The following is a 20,142-nucleotide window of genomic DNA, read 5'->3' as shown; positions in this document are numbered from 1 at the left end:
CAGCAACTCATAAGGGAGAAAAGTCACACAAATACACTTAATCAAAAGTCACCATCCTGGCAAAAAGGTGCTTTCAGTCAAACAGCCATCGTTTAGGATGTATATTTCTGTATTTTTCCTTTCATTATCCATGTCTTCTAGTTCCAATATGTCCTGCCATTACAGTCACTACAGTCACCGTTCTTTAGGGGTGGAATGTAACTAAGAACAATTTTGCGGTACTTGTTCTTTACTCGAGTATTTCCCAGTGTATACTACTTTATACTTTCACTCCACTACATTTTAGAAGGGAATATTGTACTTTTTACTCCAACACATACATTTATGTAATAAATTTAGTTACTTTGCAGATTCAGATAATTAATACAAAATATCGCTTAAAAAATGAACATGATGTGTGGCCAGGTTAGCTCAGTTGGTAGAGCAGGCGCATATACGGGTATATAGAGGTTTACTCTTCGACGCAGCGGCCACGGGTTCGACTGCAGCCTGTTGCTGCATGTCATTCTGCCTCTCTCTCCCCTTTCATGACTTCATCTGTCCTGTGGAAATAAAGGCCTAAAATGCCCCCCAAACAAATATGAACATGATGTAGTATTATTACAGATTCAGCTACCCAGTGGTATATAAAGTAATTGAAATCAGCCCCACTATTGCCAGCTGCAACATTAAAGAGATTAACATATATATATATATATACTTTTGGTATTATAAGTATATTTTGATGTTAATACTTGTAACATTTTGAATTGGACTTTTACTTGTTACAGAGTCTTCTTCCACCACTGCTGATATTTCCTGCAGGTCCAGTAATAGTCCCCTTATTCCCCTTAATCAGCCTCTCAACAAACAGCATACATACCTGCCCACAAAGACTAGTTAGCTGCCTTATTGTCAGTTTAGCTTCATGTCTTTGTGCTACAGCCACATGTTCTCTTCTGCCTCTTTCCTTTTTGCGTTCACCAGTTGTCTGTCTGTTGCTTCCTTCTGGCTTGAACAGACAAAGTAAACCTCACTTTTATCTGAGTTTGAGTCTTTGCTTTCAGTCCTCACCTTACTCACACTAACCACATTTAGAGAGACACACTGATGTTACTGTGTGTGGCCAGCAGGCTCATTAGCATCTCAAACACATCCAGTGGCTTCATCACATTTATGGGTGTGTCATGGCGAGATCCCACTTGTCATTTTCCTGTGCTTACAAGCTCATCCTGGTGCGTTGAAGAGGAGGATGCGAGGAGGAGAGAGGCAGATAAATCTCATTCATTTTTTCATCACACTGACTTCATTCTTCACATCCCTTTGATGAGACAGGGGCGCAAACCTGGGTGGAGTCTTGGAGATTTACGGCCGACAGAAGTGTGCAGGCCATTAAAGCCCAGCGTCCTGCTAATGAACAGTCAGTGCAATCACCCTGAGAGGAGTACAGTATGTACAGAGCTCATCGATCCAGTGTCATCCTTAGGGACATGTAAGCTGTAGTCTGACCCTGTCACATGAAAGGACAACAAGATTCATCTTTTCTAATCAGAACTCATGTTGGATTATATGATGTTGTATATCTAACCTCTAAGACTGCATGTTATTGTGCTATGGTTTAAGTTTGAGTCAAAGCAAATCAAAATCAATAGATTGAGTAGCAATTACTAGATCAGAGTTTGGGAGTCATCTGCAAAATAGCAACAAAATCATCCCTGCATGCTTCCCCATACACACACAACATCATTACCCCCCCACCCTCCCTCTGGGTATTGACGTGCAGCCCCAGCTGTTACCCAGTGATGCAGAGCTCCAAACTGTGCAGCGTCTTGTCATCAGAGTGGTGGCGTCTCATGGGAGAGCAGAGATGAGTGCTGTAATTAGCGGGGGAATGAGGCCAGCAGCAAGCCGAATGTTCCTGTGGGACCCCTAGAGGCCTCAGGGGACTTTCAGACGCGTGGCTAACCTGTGGGGCTACCTGTGGCTTTTAGTGCAGAGTCAAGTGCTGATTTGTTGCACCTAAAGCGATGAAACAAACCTGTTTTTCCTTATTAATGTTTGGAGACCGCAGGTGGATATGGATTTGCTTTTGCAATTTTACACTTATTATCAGAGCAGGGGAGATAACATTAATAATCAACTGTGGATAATAATAACCAACGGATTCTAATTTATTTCAAGGTCTGAGTGGGTCACCTTTTTTTCTGTTTTATGTTATTTTAAATTAAAAATATTTGGGTTTTGGACTGTCAGACAGAAACATTCTACAGTAAAGACATCACTTTGAGCTCTAGGAAATTGTGTTGGGCACTTTTTCATTATTTTCTGACATTTTATGGACAAAATCGATCAATTGAATAATAGATTAATTGATATTAAAAGTAATTCTCAGTTGAAGCCCTGAAATTTAGTGTAGTTATGCCCTTTCTTCATACAATGTAATCTTGGTTTGAGTTTGGTCACTTGTGGGGATATTTGATTTAATTATTGTATTTTACTTAATTGTATTTTTATTTCAAATTTCAGTGAAATGTGTGTGTGTGTGTGTGTGTGTGTGTGTGTCTCTGCGTGCGCTGGTGTGTGCAGGTGTATGACGGCTGCTCCTGCTTCATCTGCGTCTGCCACTGATGAGTAAAGCCATGAAATAGATCCAGCTGGAGATCTGTGGAGGAGACTGAGGCCTCCTGGGAAATCATCCACACCTCCACCAGAACCGTGTCCACTTCTTTAGCACCCCAGAGAGCTATCAATAAGTGGGTAATTGAATTTTAAGCACAAACACTGCCGTCAAATGAGCGTCGACGGGTGTGTGTGGTGGGGGGGGGATGTTTAGCTGTGTGAACATGGTGAGGCTGTCATCCGGCCCTCTGGGGGTTTGCACAGGAAGGATGAATGTTTAATCCATTAAATAACAATTACAGCCTGTAATGGTCTGGAGTGGCTGCTGGAGGGAGGGAGGCAACATGGCTGAACTGCTCACATGCCTGAAAATGAGTTTGCTTCTTCATGACACAAAGCATCCTTACATCACGGTGTTTGAGTGAACCAGCAGCAGCATGCACATTATTGAAGCTTTGTATTTTGGGGGCACATGTGGGGGTTTTAGCAACCTTGTAAGTAATTTTCAGTATTTTCAGTATTTTCTAGACTCAATATATATGGACTACTTTTAGGCTAACCTAATAAATAAAGGATTTAATTATTCCTGGCATTGTGGAGAGGGCTTGGTAACTGCTTTAAAAAGAGATTAGATTAAAGAAAGGAAATACATGTTCCTAGACTGCCTTATCTGAGTTATGTATGAGTTTAGTAATTTAATCTTTGTCAATTTTTTATTCAATTGAATTATTTATTTCCTATATTTTGAAGATGTTTTGTTTATTTTTGATACTGTTCCAATCTCAACATACAATCCTTTTTGTTTTATATAATCTGCTTTATATCTGTGAACGTACATGAATATCATTTTATAATTCTTTCATATGAATGGAAATGAGCATTGACATAACACTACACTACGAGTATATACAATCTTCTTTGGCTCAATACAAATATGTGAAATAAAATAGATTAGATTAGACCACTTTAATTATTCCCACAGGGGGAACTTGTTTGGTCACCCATGCACATGACAAATAACAAAAGAGACCCCAGACCGACAGGTAACCTCAGACAACACATGAAAGACATACTGCAGCGGCAGCAACACTAACACCCAAACTAACAGACACTCCAAGAGGACGCTAGCTCAGGATCCTGCCTAACCCTTTAGTTAATAAATAAAAGGCCAGGCGTGCACATAAAACCAAAAATCCATATATTAGGAAATACATATGAAAAGTTAAAAAGAATTCTGTCAAAAATACAACCACTTGACACACTTTTTACTGAATTACTAAAATGATGATGAACTCCTGATTCTGTTTTCCGAAACCTTTTCCAAACCTTTTAATGAATTAGGAGTCAATTAACCAGCGTTTGGACCTCTATGCAGGTAAACAAACTTTTTGTTTGGCATTTTATGGATCTTTAATTTCCCTAATCATCTCCTAGGAAGTTTCCTGTCAATAATTATGTCATCTAGTTAAAGGAAAAACACAGGCATTTATTTTGAGTTGGTTAATTAATTATTTAATAAATTAAAAATCTAAATAATCAAAAGATTTGGAACACTTTCTTTCTGGTGTCTTGGTTGGACTTTGCCTCATGACCTCAGTATTTAAAAACCCCTGGCTACGGCTCTGCAGCCATCCCAAGATAAACATTTGATATGTTTTTGACTTAATGTTTGACTAATTGATTTATCACTGCACTAACCGTCAGGTCACATGCAGCTCATGCTCTTGATACAAAGAAAGAGCCACAATAAGGTGCAGATTGTTTAATTAGTAGCCCACTTAACAGATTCATTCATCAATATTCATCCTGTTGTGTGTGAATGTAAAATAGCCTGTCCCCTTTGAGTGAAGATGAGATCTTAGTTTGTGGTTATGAGTGTGCTCTTAGTAATGAAGCAACCTTGAAAAATTACTGTATAAAGTCAAAATGTAGAAGCTAAATTCAATGTCCTCTGAACTCAGAAGTGCTGATGACTTAAATCAAAGGTGATTCCAACATTTATTCAAAAATATCGCTCTTAAGAATAAAAAAGTGGCTCTTGTCTTGCGAGTCAGAAGTGAACAGATGTTTGCAGAGATTACATTTCCACTCCGACTGTAAATGAAGTATGTGGACTGCATGACAACATCATCACTGAAGTCTGAGGCTGTAAACACAGGGTATGCATCTCAGAGAAGTCCTAGAAAATAGGAAAATAGAATCTCAACTCTGTTCAGTGTCAAAAGGAGGACAAAGTTGGCTGACTGGTGGGAAGGTCACAGCCAAAAACCTAAAGCTTTTGATTATTCATGTCACTGGGAGAACACTTATTCTAGAAAATGACACTTGAATAAAAAAGAAAAGAAAAGAATCTGGAAATTAAACCTCACCTTTTTGAAATGCATCACCAAATACAGTGACATTCATGTACTTCCAGGGTTTTTAAATCACGGCAGCAGCCATGAGTGACATGTTTGGTGAAAGTAAGTCTTCTCAGTAAAGGACAAGCTGGTCATAAATCCTCAGAGCAGCCATCTGAATCAGACTTGAAACTATAAGAGATATTTGGAGGATTAGAAGATCAGAAACATTTAAAGGCCTAAATGGAGAGTTAAGTGCTCGTGTCAGAGTGTGTTTTTAGTTCTGTGCGTTTGCCTCAAAGAATATGATTTAGGAAAGTAATTAAGCATTGCCATTACCCTTCCTTACACTCTGTCCACACACACACACACACACACACACACACACACACACACAGCTCCCTGAACACAGTGTGTCAGTGATCGTTAAGTTGCACTCCTGATCCAAAGCGAGTTTGCTAGCTGTGGTTTTCTCATGCTGCTCACACAATGGCCTGTATATGGGAGCTGCCTGGTGGCATTGCTTAATTAGGCGAAGAGTTGATTCATTTGCACTAATTGACAGCTAATTAAAGGAGTGAGGGCACATCGGATTGACGTTCCTCTGAGCGGAGAGGCCTTGACTGCAGGGGATGTTAGAGAGAGAGGAATTATGAAATATTGAGTCTTCTGGTTACCACCTGCCATTAGAAGTGGCCTCAAACATATGGAACCGTGTGTGTGTTTGGTTTAACAGGCTCAGTGTTGAAATGCAGCCTGTAGAGTCCAGCTGCTTGTGATTCAAAGTTTTCTTAATCTGCAAGAAAAAAGAAAGTGAATCTGATAACAATAATAATAATACATCCAGTTGGCTAAGACAAACAAATTATTCAAAATAAGTAACAAACAAGTTTAATTCTTCATTCTGTAGCTATTTGCATATTCAAACGCTGACTTGGCAAAGAAAGAACCCATTATATTTTGGAGGAGAACCAAATCACAGAGTGGATACAAAAATTAATTTTCACTTTTGTTAAAATTGTGATTGGGCATGGCCTTGGCGGAGGTCTGCGCTCTCTGAGTGCCCTTTCAGTTAGAAATGTTATCAAGAAAAAGAGACAGATAACAAACATAAAGAAGTACATTATTATCTTTAATAATAGTATTTGCTTTCAGTTCTCTTGAAATATAAAGCGTATTATGTACAAAGAGAAGGACTGCCAGGCTTTAGCATTATTAAGTGTATTCAAAATTGACTATATTCAGCTGATTATTTACCCAAAATAATTGCACACAGATATCAAGGGTAATCCAAGATTGTAAGATTATTTTCTCCATCCAATAAACTAGCAGATAATATGAATACTTTCTGATGCACTTCATGTTTCTTTATAACCTGACGAGCCAGATAGTTTGTTACACAGTACCATCTGAGATGCTGTCATTGAAAACTGTTTCTGTAAAGAAACCTAGCTGCTCTTGCGTCTCTGTTTTGAACATGGTGGCAGCTCTCCAGGTTTGGGACGCTGTCACAGGACGTTAACACAAGTTCTCTGGAGTTTGAGGGCCAACAGAAAAGGTCCTGAGTGAGTCAACTCAAATCTCTTCCGTCCTGCAGGACGAGGAAAAAATGCTCTCTGCAGGAGATCAATAATATGTTGTCTTCATGTCTGCTGGTGCTGCTCATGTGAATCAAAAAAAAGACAATTAGGGGCTTATTAGGGTCTCGGGGAGACGTAGCTCACGGGGCGTCTGCTCGCCTGCTCGGCCCCAGCTCTGAGCCGCCGCCATAGCTCAAAACAGTCAGGGGCATTGTCTCACCTAATTACACTGAAAGCAGAGGCCCCTTTTTGTGTTGCTACTGCCATGCCTGTCCGATTCCCTTCCCCTGCCCAACTGCTATCCCCTGTCCACTGTGGAAGTGTGCTAATTAGACAAGAAATGGGCCCAAGTAATTATGTCAATTCTCGTTTACGAGTAACCACAATGAGGAATATTATTTTGTCAGGAAAGTTTTGGGGTTTGGGGGGCCCTCTCTCTCACGTTTCCCAAAGTATTTTCCTCATTACGCCAATAACACATCTGCACACGGAACAGGGGAATGTGGCACACTCGGCAAGTCAGAGTCCCCGATAAACTTTAGAGCTTAAATAGATGCACTCATACAGAAATGGAGACTATAGAACGGCAATGGCATGAAGTTATTGCCCTAATTAATGCTTTGTGCCCACAGAGCAAACTGTTGAATCACCAGTGGCACATTGTTCGGATTGTGAGAGCCTTTTGTTTCTTCACCTTAATAGGATGTTTTGATCAACGGCTGTTTGGTGACCCAGCTCTTTTTCTTAAATGCCGAGCTCTGGGAAACAGCAATTAGCTAGATTAGAAGAGCCATTTCTGGAGCCTCAGACAAAGAGAAAGATGGATCAGACAGAAAGAGCTGGTTCAGAATGAAACTCATCACTGAAGCTCAAATATGTTTTTATTGAAGAGATGAATGCATTTTAATGAGTGATATGTTCTATGGTAGATCATTTTTACATTTGATAGAAAGTAAATGTGGACAAAGACTCTTTTGGAGTATAGCCTACTTATTTCCATGAAGTCTCCTTCAGTCATTTGAATCATCATGGTGTCAACTTGTGTTTTCTTTCTGTATTGTGTTTCTTTGCATTGATAGAGCTTCAGTCTTTTGTAACAAATTCTTTTTTATTATGGTTCATATTGAGTGTGTATTGATGTCAGTGACAGAAGGTTTTAGTCAGTATAGTGCAATCTGCACCGTTAACATCTCAGTATTCACAATATTATCTGTTTAAATCAACTATTTTATTGTATATGTATATAGATTTAATCATTGTCTTATAACCAGGTAGATAAGGTTGATTTTGGTGCTTTATAGAACCAAATGGTTTATGATACACAGAGTGATTAAATAATACCAAATGAGTGGATTGGAGTGGAGTACCATGCCTTCCACATGACACTGTCTCATAACTGGTCCTTAAATTGGCATCGTTTATTTCAACCCAAATTACAACTTGTTGTTTAAGTTGGATCATGCCGATGTTAGTCATTATTGTAGCCAGCCAGTACATTCATGTCAACTATTTTAAACTTTTTATTTTATTTGTGCTTCCTCTCTATTTTTTTAACACAGAGTAAAGCAATAGGATAGAGATGAACCTAAGGAGGTTAAGGAGGTTTTAAGAAGCTGTTGTGTTCAGAAGCGTTGAGATGGGATGCTTCGTAGGATGCAAAAATGTGTTTCTAGCTGCATCCTGATCCAGGTGGAAGAATTTGATTCATATGCATTGTGTGTGTGTGTGTGTGTGTGTGTGTGTGTGTGTGTGTGTGTGTGTGTGTGTGTGTGTGATGTAGAGACCCCATTAGCATATCTGTTGGTGTGGCATTGATCTCTTCATTCACCTCTAATGAAATGTCTCTCTAATAGCTTCTCATGAGATGCCGAAGGTAATTTAAGTCGCTTTACTCCGCTCACTTTCATTCTCTGGTTTTTAACAACATCATTTCATTAGTGGTCCATTAGTGCAGCAAAAACCGTAAAACCAAAACTCACAAAAATTGGCAGGTGGGTTGCAAATTGCACCCACTACTGAGGTAGGCTACATAAAATGACCCTCATTGACCTCGAGGAAAAATCCTATTTTGTTTATAATCGTTATAATCGTTTTTAACTTGTGTGTTGTCTGCCTGTACGATTCCCGACCCTGCCCTGATTTCAACTCCCTTTTCTCCCTTGTGTAGTTAATCTGTGTCTCCCTTTGTCTGTGCCTCGTCATCTTCATTGTTTGGGTTGTTAGTGTTTTTTCAGACCTACCTTCAGATACATCTGCCTGTTTTTTTTGACTGCCTACCTGTGTACTAATCCCTGCTTTAAAATAAGTACAGGGGCCAGCATTTCAAAAATGATTTACAGGATTATATTGGTTGGATTGGATTAAATTCTGATCTAAAAAGTGGGTATTTCAAAGCAGATCCAAAGATTTTTGATTTTTGGATTTGATGATCCAATCCTACCTTTAATCTGGACAAAATGGGTATTTCAAATTTTAAGGCAGAAATCTGGATCAATTTGATGCCAGAATTCGGGATCATTTGTATCCCACCTCAGAGGTGGATTTGACCTATTAACAAATAGCCTCTGGCAGGGACGTGCATAGGTACGGGCTATTGTTGCCCAGGCAACAGCCCATTTGCCCTGATTGGCTTATGGTGGAAGAGCTTAAATAAACTTTCTTTTTATTTTTATTTTTTTGCTGTTGTGGCTGCATCAATACGATAACACGCCATCATTACTAAAGTTAAATCAAATTAAATCGCTATATCATTCAATCTTGTCCTCAGCGATGCCCTCTGCCCCCAGTCACGTGATTTAAAGAGAGTGAACGCCAAGCCCTTCTACTTTCACGTGAGTTTTTAAAGTTATGGAGATTATGACAAATGCCGGGTAAATGCCGGGTAACCACGAAAATCCACTTGAGCTTTCACTAAAGTGCAGCTTCAGCTTGTAACGTTTGTATCACGTCGCGCAACATTGCCTTATAGTAACGTAAAATACTATGTTATCAACCAAAGCTAATGACAGTCTATGTTGGCAGCAGCAGGCTAAACGTAGCTACGTTACGTCCGTAACATTAGTGTGCGTTCTGTAGAGAAGAGAGAGGCTCAGGGATGTGATGGCTTGGGCTCTTGCTAGGTTATACGTTGTTTCCAGATTAGAGCAATAGCCCCTCCAAATGTCTGTGCGCATCCCTGAGCCTAGGCTTCATTTCACCCAGATGTTGTTACCCAAGATGTTCATTACATTTCAACTCTGGTTTTAACTGTGATTAGTTATTACATAATCAAGTAGTTGAAGAAATGTTAAGCACTGCAAAATATGATTAGGCCACACTTGTTCCTGTAAACACCTGGAAAAACTGGGTTAGGTTTGGGGTTAGGGTTATTAGCAGTGGAATTTCAGAGTGGGGACCGAGAGTGAGTGTACTCTGGTAGTAGAAGGTGAGAGGCTATGAGGTTAGATTATCTTCATGACAGTCCGTAATCCAATGTAGCCACAGAAATAAAATAAAACATTATAAAGGCCAGGACACTCTTGAAAAATATGTTTTTAATCTCAGTGAGTCTTTTAGTACTGGTTAATTAAGAAATACAACACTGTAGCCTTGTTTCCAAAGTATTGCAGCAGTCTGTACACATGTAGAAGTCTGCTGTGTCGGCAGGCATATAATAATGTGAAGGCTCGATTATACTCCAGAATGGACGCACACGGACAGCTTGGAACACCATGGGTGCATAGGCTAGAGCTGGGTATTATAACGATATATCAATATCGTGATATGAGACTAGATATTGTCTTAGATTTTGGTATCGTAATATTGTAGTGTTGTCTTTTCCTGGTTTTAAAGGCTGCATTACAGTAAAGTGATGTCATTTTCTGAACTTACCAGACTGTTGTAACTGTTCTATTATTTACCTTTACCCATTTAGTCATTATATCCACATTACTGATGATTATTTATCAAAAATCTCATTGTGTAAATAATTTGTGAAAGCAACAATAGTCAACGCTACAATATCGTTGCAGTATCAATATCGTGATATTTGATTTTCTCCATATCGCCCAGCCCTAGCATAGGACTGCAGTAGCCTACATCTGTTTATACTATCTGCTTGGAGGATGCGTTCCACACATGCGCAGTAGATCACTACGCTACCACTTGCGACATGGATGTACTAACTGGATACCGGATCACAAAATGGCGCTTATTTTTGTTTCTAAAAATTTCTAAGCTTCTAAGCTTCCGGGTTTACTTCCATAATATGCAGCCCACTGAATATGCGCAGTAGTGTTTTCCCTGCTGGCTCCCGGGCATTGTGAGCGCAGGCCCAGGGGTCCATGCCGGAGTCCGTCCGTCCCATTCTCGTGAACGCGATATCTCAGAAACACCATGAGGGAATTTCCTTAAATTTGGCACAAACATCTACTTGGACTCAAGAATGAACCGATTAGATTTTGGTGGTCAACGGTCAAGGTCGCTGTGACCTCACATAAAACCTTTTTGGCCATAACTAAAGCTGATTATAACATGTTTACACAAATTTGATCTCACAAATCTATAGGATAAAATGGTGAAATCATGACATTTTACACCAGAAAGGTCACAGGTCGACTTCACCGTGATATCATAATGTTCTGCAAAAACACTTTTCTGGCCATTATTCAACGCCATAACAGAAGGGGAGATTGTGACACTAATCTTGGGTGCCCTCCTTGAAACTGTGGAGATTGTATAGATCTTCTGTGCTGCCTGGGTTGAACATGTGTGTGAAGAATGCACGTTTTTAAATTTGTAGCTTCTTTGCGGCAACATCTGAAGTATTGTCTACTGTCTTTCTATGCTTTTCCTCCACCACAGGCTCATTGGTTTTGCTGATATTAAGCTTCGGGTGATTATCGTTGCACCATGTGACAAAGCTCTCTTTCAGTCCTCTGTAAAAAATAGTCTTTAAGTGAGGACAGCATGTTTCCCACTGGTAATGATTCACTGGAATCATACATGTTAATATAGTGATAACTTCCATTTCACAAACAAAATGCACTTAATACCTTTTTATTAAATTTCCTTCAAAGTCTTCACTACATATATGAGTCTGGAAAGACATGAATGTAAACTGCAAATTGACTGGCGGAGGCATACAACCGGTAGGCCTAATCATTTTTATTTTTTGGAACACATCAAATAAGTGTTTTTTTCCCCCCCATCACAGTTAATATTGTAATCCACAGTTTCACACTGACTCAGGCAAATAAATGCTTAATAATTCACTAAAGCAATGTCCTAAACTAAATGATATTTAATAGTGACAGAATCTATTTCTTTTTTATATAGCCATAGCATATAGGCCTATATAATAGGCTACAGCTTTTTTAAGTGTATCTTATCCCACTTAAATGTAGGCCTAGGCTCCAGTCTGTTGTCCTGCAGGGAGATGCGGCGCAGTGCAACACAACGCAACAAGGAGCCTCATCATGACGAAGGGTGAAGCCGCATCTCATGATCACATGTGAGATTACAAACCAGCACTAAATCTATTGTGGGTTTGACCGTCACTGACAGCCTGATGCACGGCTGCCAAACAGTCCCGCCGGAACCACCTATTTATTCATCGCCACATGTCCCATTGACAAGACTGTATCTGCGCTTCCATCGCGCGCGTCCACTCATCTCCATAAACTCTCCTCTGCGTAATTATCTGTCCAGATGTCCAAAAGTGTGCCGCACATTATCTCCGAACGATTGCAAGTCCGCAATAATTGAATAACAGCTGATTAGAGAGGATTAAGTTTGTGGAAACGGAGACAGAAAATGAGAGTATTTTCACTTCATTTCACATTTCAGTGGGTTTGAATTCGAGCTGAGGTTTAAATACGGTGATAAATGAGTGTGAAGAGAAGCTGCGGATGATTTCCCCTGACATCCGAAATGTCTTTGCTCTTACTTTGATTCCGATTTTTGCGCTGAAACATTGTGTAACTTTTCAGTTTGTGTCGCAGCTTTTTGTGTTTGATATCAGACCTCAAACAGAAAAAAGAACTCAGGAGGTAAATAAATCAGTTGTTGTATCGAGCTCTGGCATTTGCTCTTCTGTTTGTCTCATGTCTAATTGCCACCCTGGTGTGCCCTAAATACCCTCAACTGGGATATTGTATTCTTTATCATATGACCCGTCAGAGAATAAAAAACGCTTAATAATCTATCAACAGATGCTCAGACTGCCACAAAGACAAAACGTTTAATGCGCAAACCTAATTAGAATATGCAAATTACGGTATGGGTTATATGGGACGTTAGGGAGAGAGCTGAGTCTAGTAACGGATCAATCAGTGTGTGGTCCTCCTAATTAGAAGCTGAATTGATTCATTAACTGATAGAGAAATTGGCTATTGTGAGTTTATGAGAGGTTTTTTTTTTTGACCACTGAAAATCCTATTTTGGTCCTGATTGAATGTGACCTGTGTTTATGTTTTTTTTAGTTGACGAGTAGCCTCGTTATTGGCATATTTATTGGAAAATATTAAAATATAGAAAGCTGACTTATAAATATCGATTGCAGTTACTGAACTGCACTAAGGTAATCCGATTGCTCATCTTTTAAATGATACATTTTATTGTCATGTGTCATAACAGATTTATTTGGGTGAATGGTATCAAACGTAATTTTTCATGACAGATATTAAAAATGAGACTACTCTTGTTTAGTCTTATTTAACATTATGAAGCCATACATAGCCTACAGTCTACCTACATCATTGAAATGATATAAGTTGAAATAATATATTAAGTTTATAGGATATAATTAAGCTTATAATCCTCCTAAAAATGTGTTTTTATCTATCAACAGATGTAGTCGAAATATTTATGAATTAGGCTATATATTTTTCGGTTTTCGGTAGGCCTATTTGGTCCAAAAAGCTGGTTCGTCAGTATTTCAACAGTGACGCCACTGTTTGAATGAGGACATATACGTGGTGCAAATGAAGCAGATTTTCCTCGACATGAGGGATTTCGCTGATGATTTGTATGTAGGCATACTTTTCATATACATAACTTTTAAACACTCATTTCCTCTCTGACATTATATATTACTGAAGATCAGGCTTCTTCTGTAGAAAACAAAATCATGCTCTCAGGAAAATGGGCTTATTCATTGTTCTGCGGTCACCAGATGATTCCACTTTGTATTTGTCAGACAATCCACCCACTGAGCAATTTCTTGTCAAAAAATCTATAGGACAGATATTTTGTCACATTTAGCCTAAATGCCAGAAATTGTATGATCTAAAGATTCATGGGGCTCATGCAAACTTCAATGTCTCCCCCCTCTTGTGATTGGCTGCCGCCTGTTGCCTGTTGGATAAAAAGCGCAACAGAGAGGAGGGGAGAGAGATAAAGAAGGAGAATCACAGAGCTGTTTGCATCAGGGACTGGCTTTTATTTTGAGGGAGTGGAAAACAAAAAGTGAAATCTCACCGCCATGACAGGGAAGGAGGGAGTTGTGCTCTCAGACACTGTGAATAGACAGAAATCAGCCTCACAAACCAGCTTGAACCACGGGGGATCCCAGCAGCCAGTCTGGAAGATGGCTCCCACGGTGCACCGGCGCACCGGCTTTGGGATCCAAGAGCTGCTCGGCCTCAACAAGGAGCCGCCGGCGGCACCGAGGCGGCCGCTGGAGGCTCTGCCGCACAGTGCGCACGTCCTGGCCGCCAGGTCGGCCCTCGGACACGGGGGTCTCGGGGTCGGTGTGGGTTTGCTGGGACCAGAGGGAATACACTCGTTTTACAGCCAGCCTGCTTTTCTGGAGGTGCTGGCAGAGGCGCAGAATGTGCACCTGCATCCGCTGCACAGAGCGGCGCACATGGACCCACAGATGGAGGCGCAGCACTCCGCCAGCTCCGGTGAGTGTTTGACATAAAGTCCTGTAAACTCTATAACGCATAACCTACTGTGTTTCTGATGCAATGATTAGAATAGTCGTTGCAGGTTTTTAAAAACAGCACGCGCTTGTGTCTCATTATTTTATTATTGTGAACGAGCTCAAATTGAGGACAGCAGACGTTTCTTGCCCAAAAAGAGTGTATGCGTCAAAGTCTCCGCGCCCTGTGGTCCAGTGATAATGATGGAGGGAGATTGGTTAATTTCACTGAGAAAAAAAGAATGCTTTTGTTTTCTAAATGGGCCTATTGAAAAAGATGTGTAGAGGCCTTGCTAAAACGAATTCTTTAAACATAATTTAATCCTTTTTAAGACTAAAGAGGTAATATTAGGCCTATAATTTTCTATCATTTGGGATTTTTTTTTGAACGACCAGCAATATTGTCTGCATCTTTCATGCATTATCCAATGCAGTAGTTATTATTATTATTATTATTATTATTATTATTATTATTATTTTTATTATTGCTGTTGTTTCCTTACAGATTCTGATGACATGAGTCTCTCCTCCGGTGATCAGAAGTTCTCTAAATCATCAATGAGTCAGAGCAAGAAACGGAAGAAAAGACGACACAGGTAAAATAAAAAAAATAAAAAAGATAATCGAACGCTGTATAATTTATAATAATTTATAATGTTAGACTGATGTTACGGTCGGGCATATATTAATTTTAGGCTTTTTTTTATATAGTAATATCAATCTAGGCTACTTGTCATCAGTGATTAAATCCTGTAAAACATGTTGTGTGTTTGATGCTCATAAAATTGCATTAGCCTAAATGTAATATGGTATTGTCCTACTTTATAGAAAAGTCTTCATAAAATCATTCCTCTGCTGTCTTAAAAAAAAAAAAACATTGTTGCTAGATGTTTCGGTAGGAATAGCTGTTTTCTTTGGTGTATTTCTGATTTTTATGATTTGACTCTATGCCTTTGGTTAATTAATTGCAATTGTCCTCTGTTGTTCCTATTTCTTACTTGCTAATTCTAAAAGAGTTAAAATAAAATAAAACCGTTTCTCATTTTATAAGATCTTGATTTTTATTTCAACCTTTTTTCCATTTCAGTAGATGGATTTTAGATTGAACAAAATTGAATGAATGCAAAATTGTGAATTTATGAAGGAATCCATATGTATAAATGTATTCTCATATTTCCCTTTTTTTGTTTTGTCTGCAGAACCATTTTCACTTCCTATCAGCTGGAGGAGCTGGAGAAAGCTTTTAATGAAGCCCACTATCCAGATGTTTACGCCAGAGAAATGCTCTCCATGAAGACTGAGCTACCAGAAGACAGAATACAGGTATGTTGGTGTGTATTGATGCCTCTGCAGTATTCAGAAATGTGTGGGTTGTTATCTTAAATTCCAAAACCTGAATATGCTTTAATCATCTTGCTTTAAGGGGGGGACGATACGACAAAAAACCCTTGAAAAAAAATACAAAATAAAGTCTTTTATTCAGTTAAATTATCCAGATATTTCCTGCAATGATAGCTTTTTTTAACTCAAAGTTAAAATTCCTTGCACTCATGGTGCTTGCCACAGATTCAGGTTACAAAGTGATGAAGAAAGCGAAGGACAAATTCAGGTAGAGCCCCCAATCACCTACTCCATCATCCTCATCCTCACAATTCCTTCTGCTTTCACATTAGCAGCCAATTCAGCCTCTCAGTGTAATTAGTTAATTGAGGAGAACTTATCACCTCTCTCCCTATGAGAGACGGGCCGCAGCCCTGAGATGAAATGATAACTACATAGAAATGAATTAGCACAGGTCAGCAGCTGAGCAGAGGGCTCTGCCTGGCTGCTATGAGCATTTTAATTTCCCGGGATGTTTGAGCGCCTGTCTCCCATCGATCGGCCCTGGAAATTAACTTATTTTTCAATCAGCCTCTTCGCCCCCGGGGTCACCTCTCTCAGGAAGCACTTCACACATACACAAGTGAAGACACACGCACACATACTGCCATGCACACTCACACTGTTGCTCTCAGAAAGCATGATTGCTCATCTGAGGCCCATCTTTTTATGAGATGGAGGTTATCATCAGATCTACCTGAATAGCTTTCCAAGCTCGGCTTTGATCGTTTTTAATTCCAGGTCTGCGAAACACACACACACACACACACACACACACACACACACACACACACGCGCGCGCGCGCTTCACAATCTCATGCTGCTTCCTCTGCCATTTTAGCATGCTTGTTTTTCTCATTCATATTCACATGCTTGCTGAGGCACTATGCGGTCCGGCATGGCGGAAATCAATTTAGGCACTTGAGGAGCTGGAAGGACACACAGACAGAAGACAACATATTCTTTCAATTAAGCAATGATGAAATAATATTAAATATTAAACACTGAATTTCAGGACTTGTGTTCTAAACCTATTTTGCAGCACATTTGCATTTTTGTCTATAATAGACTTTTGAAGTATTTGCGCAAGCATACTAATTTGAGTCTTCTCTATTAAAAAAAAAGGTTTTTATTAAAAGCCTCCAGCAGATGTCATTGTCCCACTGATATTTATCTCCTGTTACATTAAATAAAAGATTCCTGCTTCGATACAGCCGTTTTTAAGACGTGAAAATAATCTGTTTTTAAATCATATATTTTCTGGTACAGTTTTCCACAAAAAAAGTTAAATTACCGTGTTAAAAAAATATCATGAAATGACATCTCCTCCTCCCTCATTGAAAACTCCAGAATCTATCTATGAATATTTAAATATTGTTAATTTAATTCCTTAAACACAAGATGTCAATACTTTACTGAAGAGTACATTTTCAGTGTGTGCGCACTTGAGGTTTTCATCCTGGTACAAACACATTGTAAACTGACATTTAGAGAAGGTGATCGCAACTTTCTCCCTTCAGCAGATGAATGTGAACGTATGTGAGTCTTATTGTCAAACTTGATACAAAACAATAAACAAAACATTTTATTTTTGAGTGGAGGGGGAGTTTAAGTCATGTTTTGGCCCAGTCACAATCGTAAATGTTCATGGATAGATAATAAGATAATAGATGATTGGCCCAGACTACAGAGAATAAAATTGCATGCATTACAGTAGTTTGCAAAGTTCAAGTAAAATTAATCTAATCTTTTATCTGACTCCCATGTCTCAGGTGTGGTTTCAGAACCGCAGGGCCAAGTGGAGGAAAAGGGAGAAGTGTTGGGGTCGCAGCAGCGTGATGGCGGAGTACGGCCTCTACGGAGCTATGGTCCGTCACTCCATCCCACTGCCCGAGTCCATCCTCAAGTCAGCCAAGGAGGGTGTCACAGAATCCTACGCTCCATGGTTATTAGGTAAATATTATTTGTTATGTGTACGTATGTCATCTGGGTGCATTTTAGTTGGGCATTTGTTTTCTATTTCTTACATTAATAAAAATGTGAATGTAAATAGTGAAATGACTGATAGCTGAAACTTGATTATAAGATTGTTAATGTGATAACACCTATGTTTTTCCTACCATGGCAAGTCAAAGTGCTGCGAAAAATGTCCTTTATTGATCTGGAGTCATAGATAGTCCACCTTTTTTAATTTCAATATTGAGGCTCATTTAGTGAAAATCCACTTTGCAAAGTTGGCTGACAAAGCCCACATGGTGGGGTACTTTTAAAAGCTGTCTCATCCAGACCTTTATGTCTGATACACATAAAATGTGTTTGGTTTTTTGTTAATTCTATACATAGTCTTGGCCCATATTTTAGTCCCAGAATAAAAGCTTTAGCTGTAGGTCCAAAGAAACCCAGCTATATTAGGTTGTCTCATAGTGTTTGAAAATAGGGATAAAGATGTATTCTAACAGGAAGTGTGAGCTAAGCCTGGCTCATGTTAGGAGCCAATAAAAGTGTCAGCATGTCAATACAGTGATAATCCTACTTAATCAGGACAGATTAGACCAAATGGCCTCTCTTGCCTCATGTCAATTGATTAGTTAATCAATTAGGTGGCTCTAATTGAATAATAAGTTCTATCCATTAATCTATCACCATTCTCTTTCAATGTCAGACACCTCAGTGCATACAAAATGCAATGCTTGTGAGGAAAAGTCTGTGCAATTTGTCATTTTTAAATTGGTGTCAATTTATTTAACTACACCAGGAAACACTAAAACAAGTTATTGAGCCCTCCTCCACAAACCTTAACTGAAATGAATGTCCTCTCCATTCAGGTATGCACAAGAAGTCAGTTGAAACCACACACACCTCCCCTGGAAAACCCTGCAGCCTGACACCACCACCACCAACAACAACAACACAGGAGAAACCAGTGGACAAAGTGATGCAGGAACAGACGGAGAAACAGATGAAAGACACTACTAACGCATCCATTTCTAAAGAGGAACTGAGGGAGAACAGTATTGCTGCGCTGCGAGCTAAGGCGCAGGAACACAGCGCTAAGGTGCTGGGGACAGTTTCCGACAAAACAAATGACCACGTAACACATAAAGAGGAAGCTGAGGACAATGTGATGGAGCAGGGAACAGCAGATGTGGAGAAGAGTGACTGAAAGAAGCTGCAGGATAAAGACTGATGGTGAAAATACCTGCAGAGTGGAGTTTTCAGAATTCAGAGGCAGAAGTTTCATTGGTTGAGTTGAACCCCAGTGCACGTGGAGTCTGAACTTCATACTGTTGATCAAATCCACAGATCAAATATCATAGTCATAGATAAATGAATTAGACATTATTTTCTTTATCCACTTGAGCTTACCTGTCAAGGTAACTGAAGGTTCTTTGGCTTCAACGATTGTGATGTATTAACTAAACCAATGAGATTATTTCTTCCTCACTGAAATATTTGTACAGCAAACTACACAACACCTTTTCATGTCGCCTTCTGTAGGAGAATAAAGAAGGCTTAAACATGGAAATGTTTTCGTAACATTTACTGCAGATGTTCTGATATGGAGCTGTGTTAAAAAAAATATATATTTATTTTCTTTAAAATAGATTGTTAACTAGTTCTGTGACATGGCAGCTATACTTTTATGCAACAGCAAGAATAAAGATGTTTTTGGAAGTAAGTCTCCTTTCAACAAGCATCTCAGGCAAGAAATTGACTATACCTGCTCTAGAGGTGCTAATGAGATGAATGTGACCTCCCTGTGATGAATGATTCATTTTAGTTGGGTGACTAAAAAGCATACAGTTGGTATCAAGTCCCGTGAAAAGATTACAAGTGTAAATCTTTTGTTTTCCTTCAAATGTTGCAACACTTGTGATATACATACTGAAAATATTGTCCAATAGATAACACTGTACTGTTATGTACAGTTTACATTACCTGTGTTTGTCTATGTATACATGTATAAACTGTATAAATGTAACTCTGGCCTAATTAAAAGTTACTGATATTTAAAGTTTGTTTCTTCACTTGGATGTTTGAGCTTCAATGTGCAGAATGATGCATAGAGGTTGACACTAGAAGTTTCTCTGTGCTCACTGTAAATCTTAGTTTAAGACTTGTACTTGTGAGCATGACTTTGTGACATTGCATCTAGTTTGGAAAACCATCTTGTGTCCAGCAGCCTAAACGTCTGAAATGAAAAATATTTGCATATTCATAAATTCTGGATTTAATCGAGGGACAAGGAGTAGCCTAGTTGTAGGCTTATTAAAACAAAAAATGTTTTAAAAGGTTAATCAAACTCTTTTGTGGAAACAAACACATCAGACAAGTTATTATT

The 20,142-nt window shown here is 39.1% G+C and overlaps 1 protein-coding gene across 1 annotated transcript; it reads left to right on the top strand.

Moving 5' to 3' along the window:
* Window positions 1–13,979: 13,979 nt before the first annotated feature.
* On the top strand, window positions 13,980–18,963 carry LOC144533634 (visual system homeobox 2-like). Its single transcript, XM_078275149.1, has 5 exons — window positions 13,980–14,403; window positions 14,926–15,016; window positions 15,620–15,743; window positions 17,573–17,753; window positions 18,626–18,963. Exons 1-5 carry the CDS (start codon window positions 13,980–13,982, stop codon window positions 18,961–18,963), a joined length of 1,158 nt encoding a protein of 385 aa, XP_078131275.1.
* Window positions 18,964–20,142: the final 1,179 nt, after the last annotated feature.

This window comes from Sander vitreus, chromosome 18 (genome assembly GCF_031162955.1).
Source record: "Sander vitreus isolate 19-12246 chromosome 18, sanVit1, whole genome shotgun sequence".
Taxonomy (NCBI): domain Eukaryota; kingdom Metazoa; phylum Chordata; class Actinopteri; order Perciformes; family Percidae; genus Sander; species Sander vitreus.
This window is presented reverse-complemented; position numbering and strand designations above follow the sequence as displayed.

Bases quoted from the DNA above. Each gene is read 5' to 3' on its own strand.
- LOC144533634 (XM_078275149.1), top strand. From the start codon at position 13,980: ATGACAGGGAAGGAGGGAGTTGTGCTCTCAGACACTGTGAATAGACAG. The intron at 14,404-14,925 runs GTGAGTGTTTGA...GTTTCCTTACAG, and splicing joins GCAGCACTCCGCCAGCTCCG to ATTCTGATGACATGAGTCTC. The intron at 15,744-17,572 runs GTATGTTGGTGT...CCCATGTCTCAG, and splicing joins TACCAGAAGACAGAATACAG to GTGTGGTTTCAGAACCGCAG.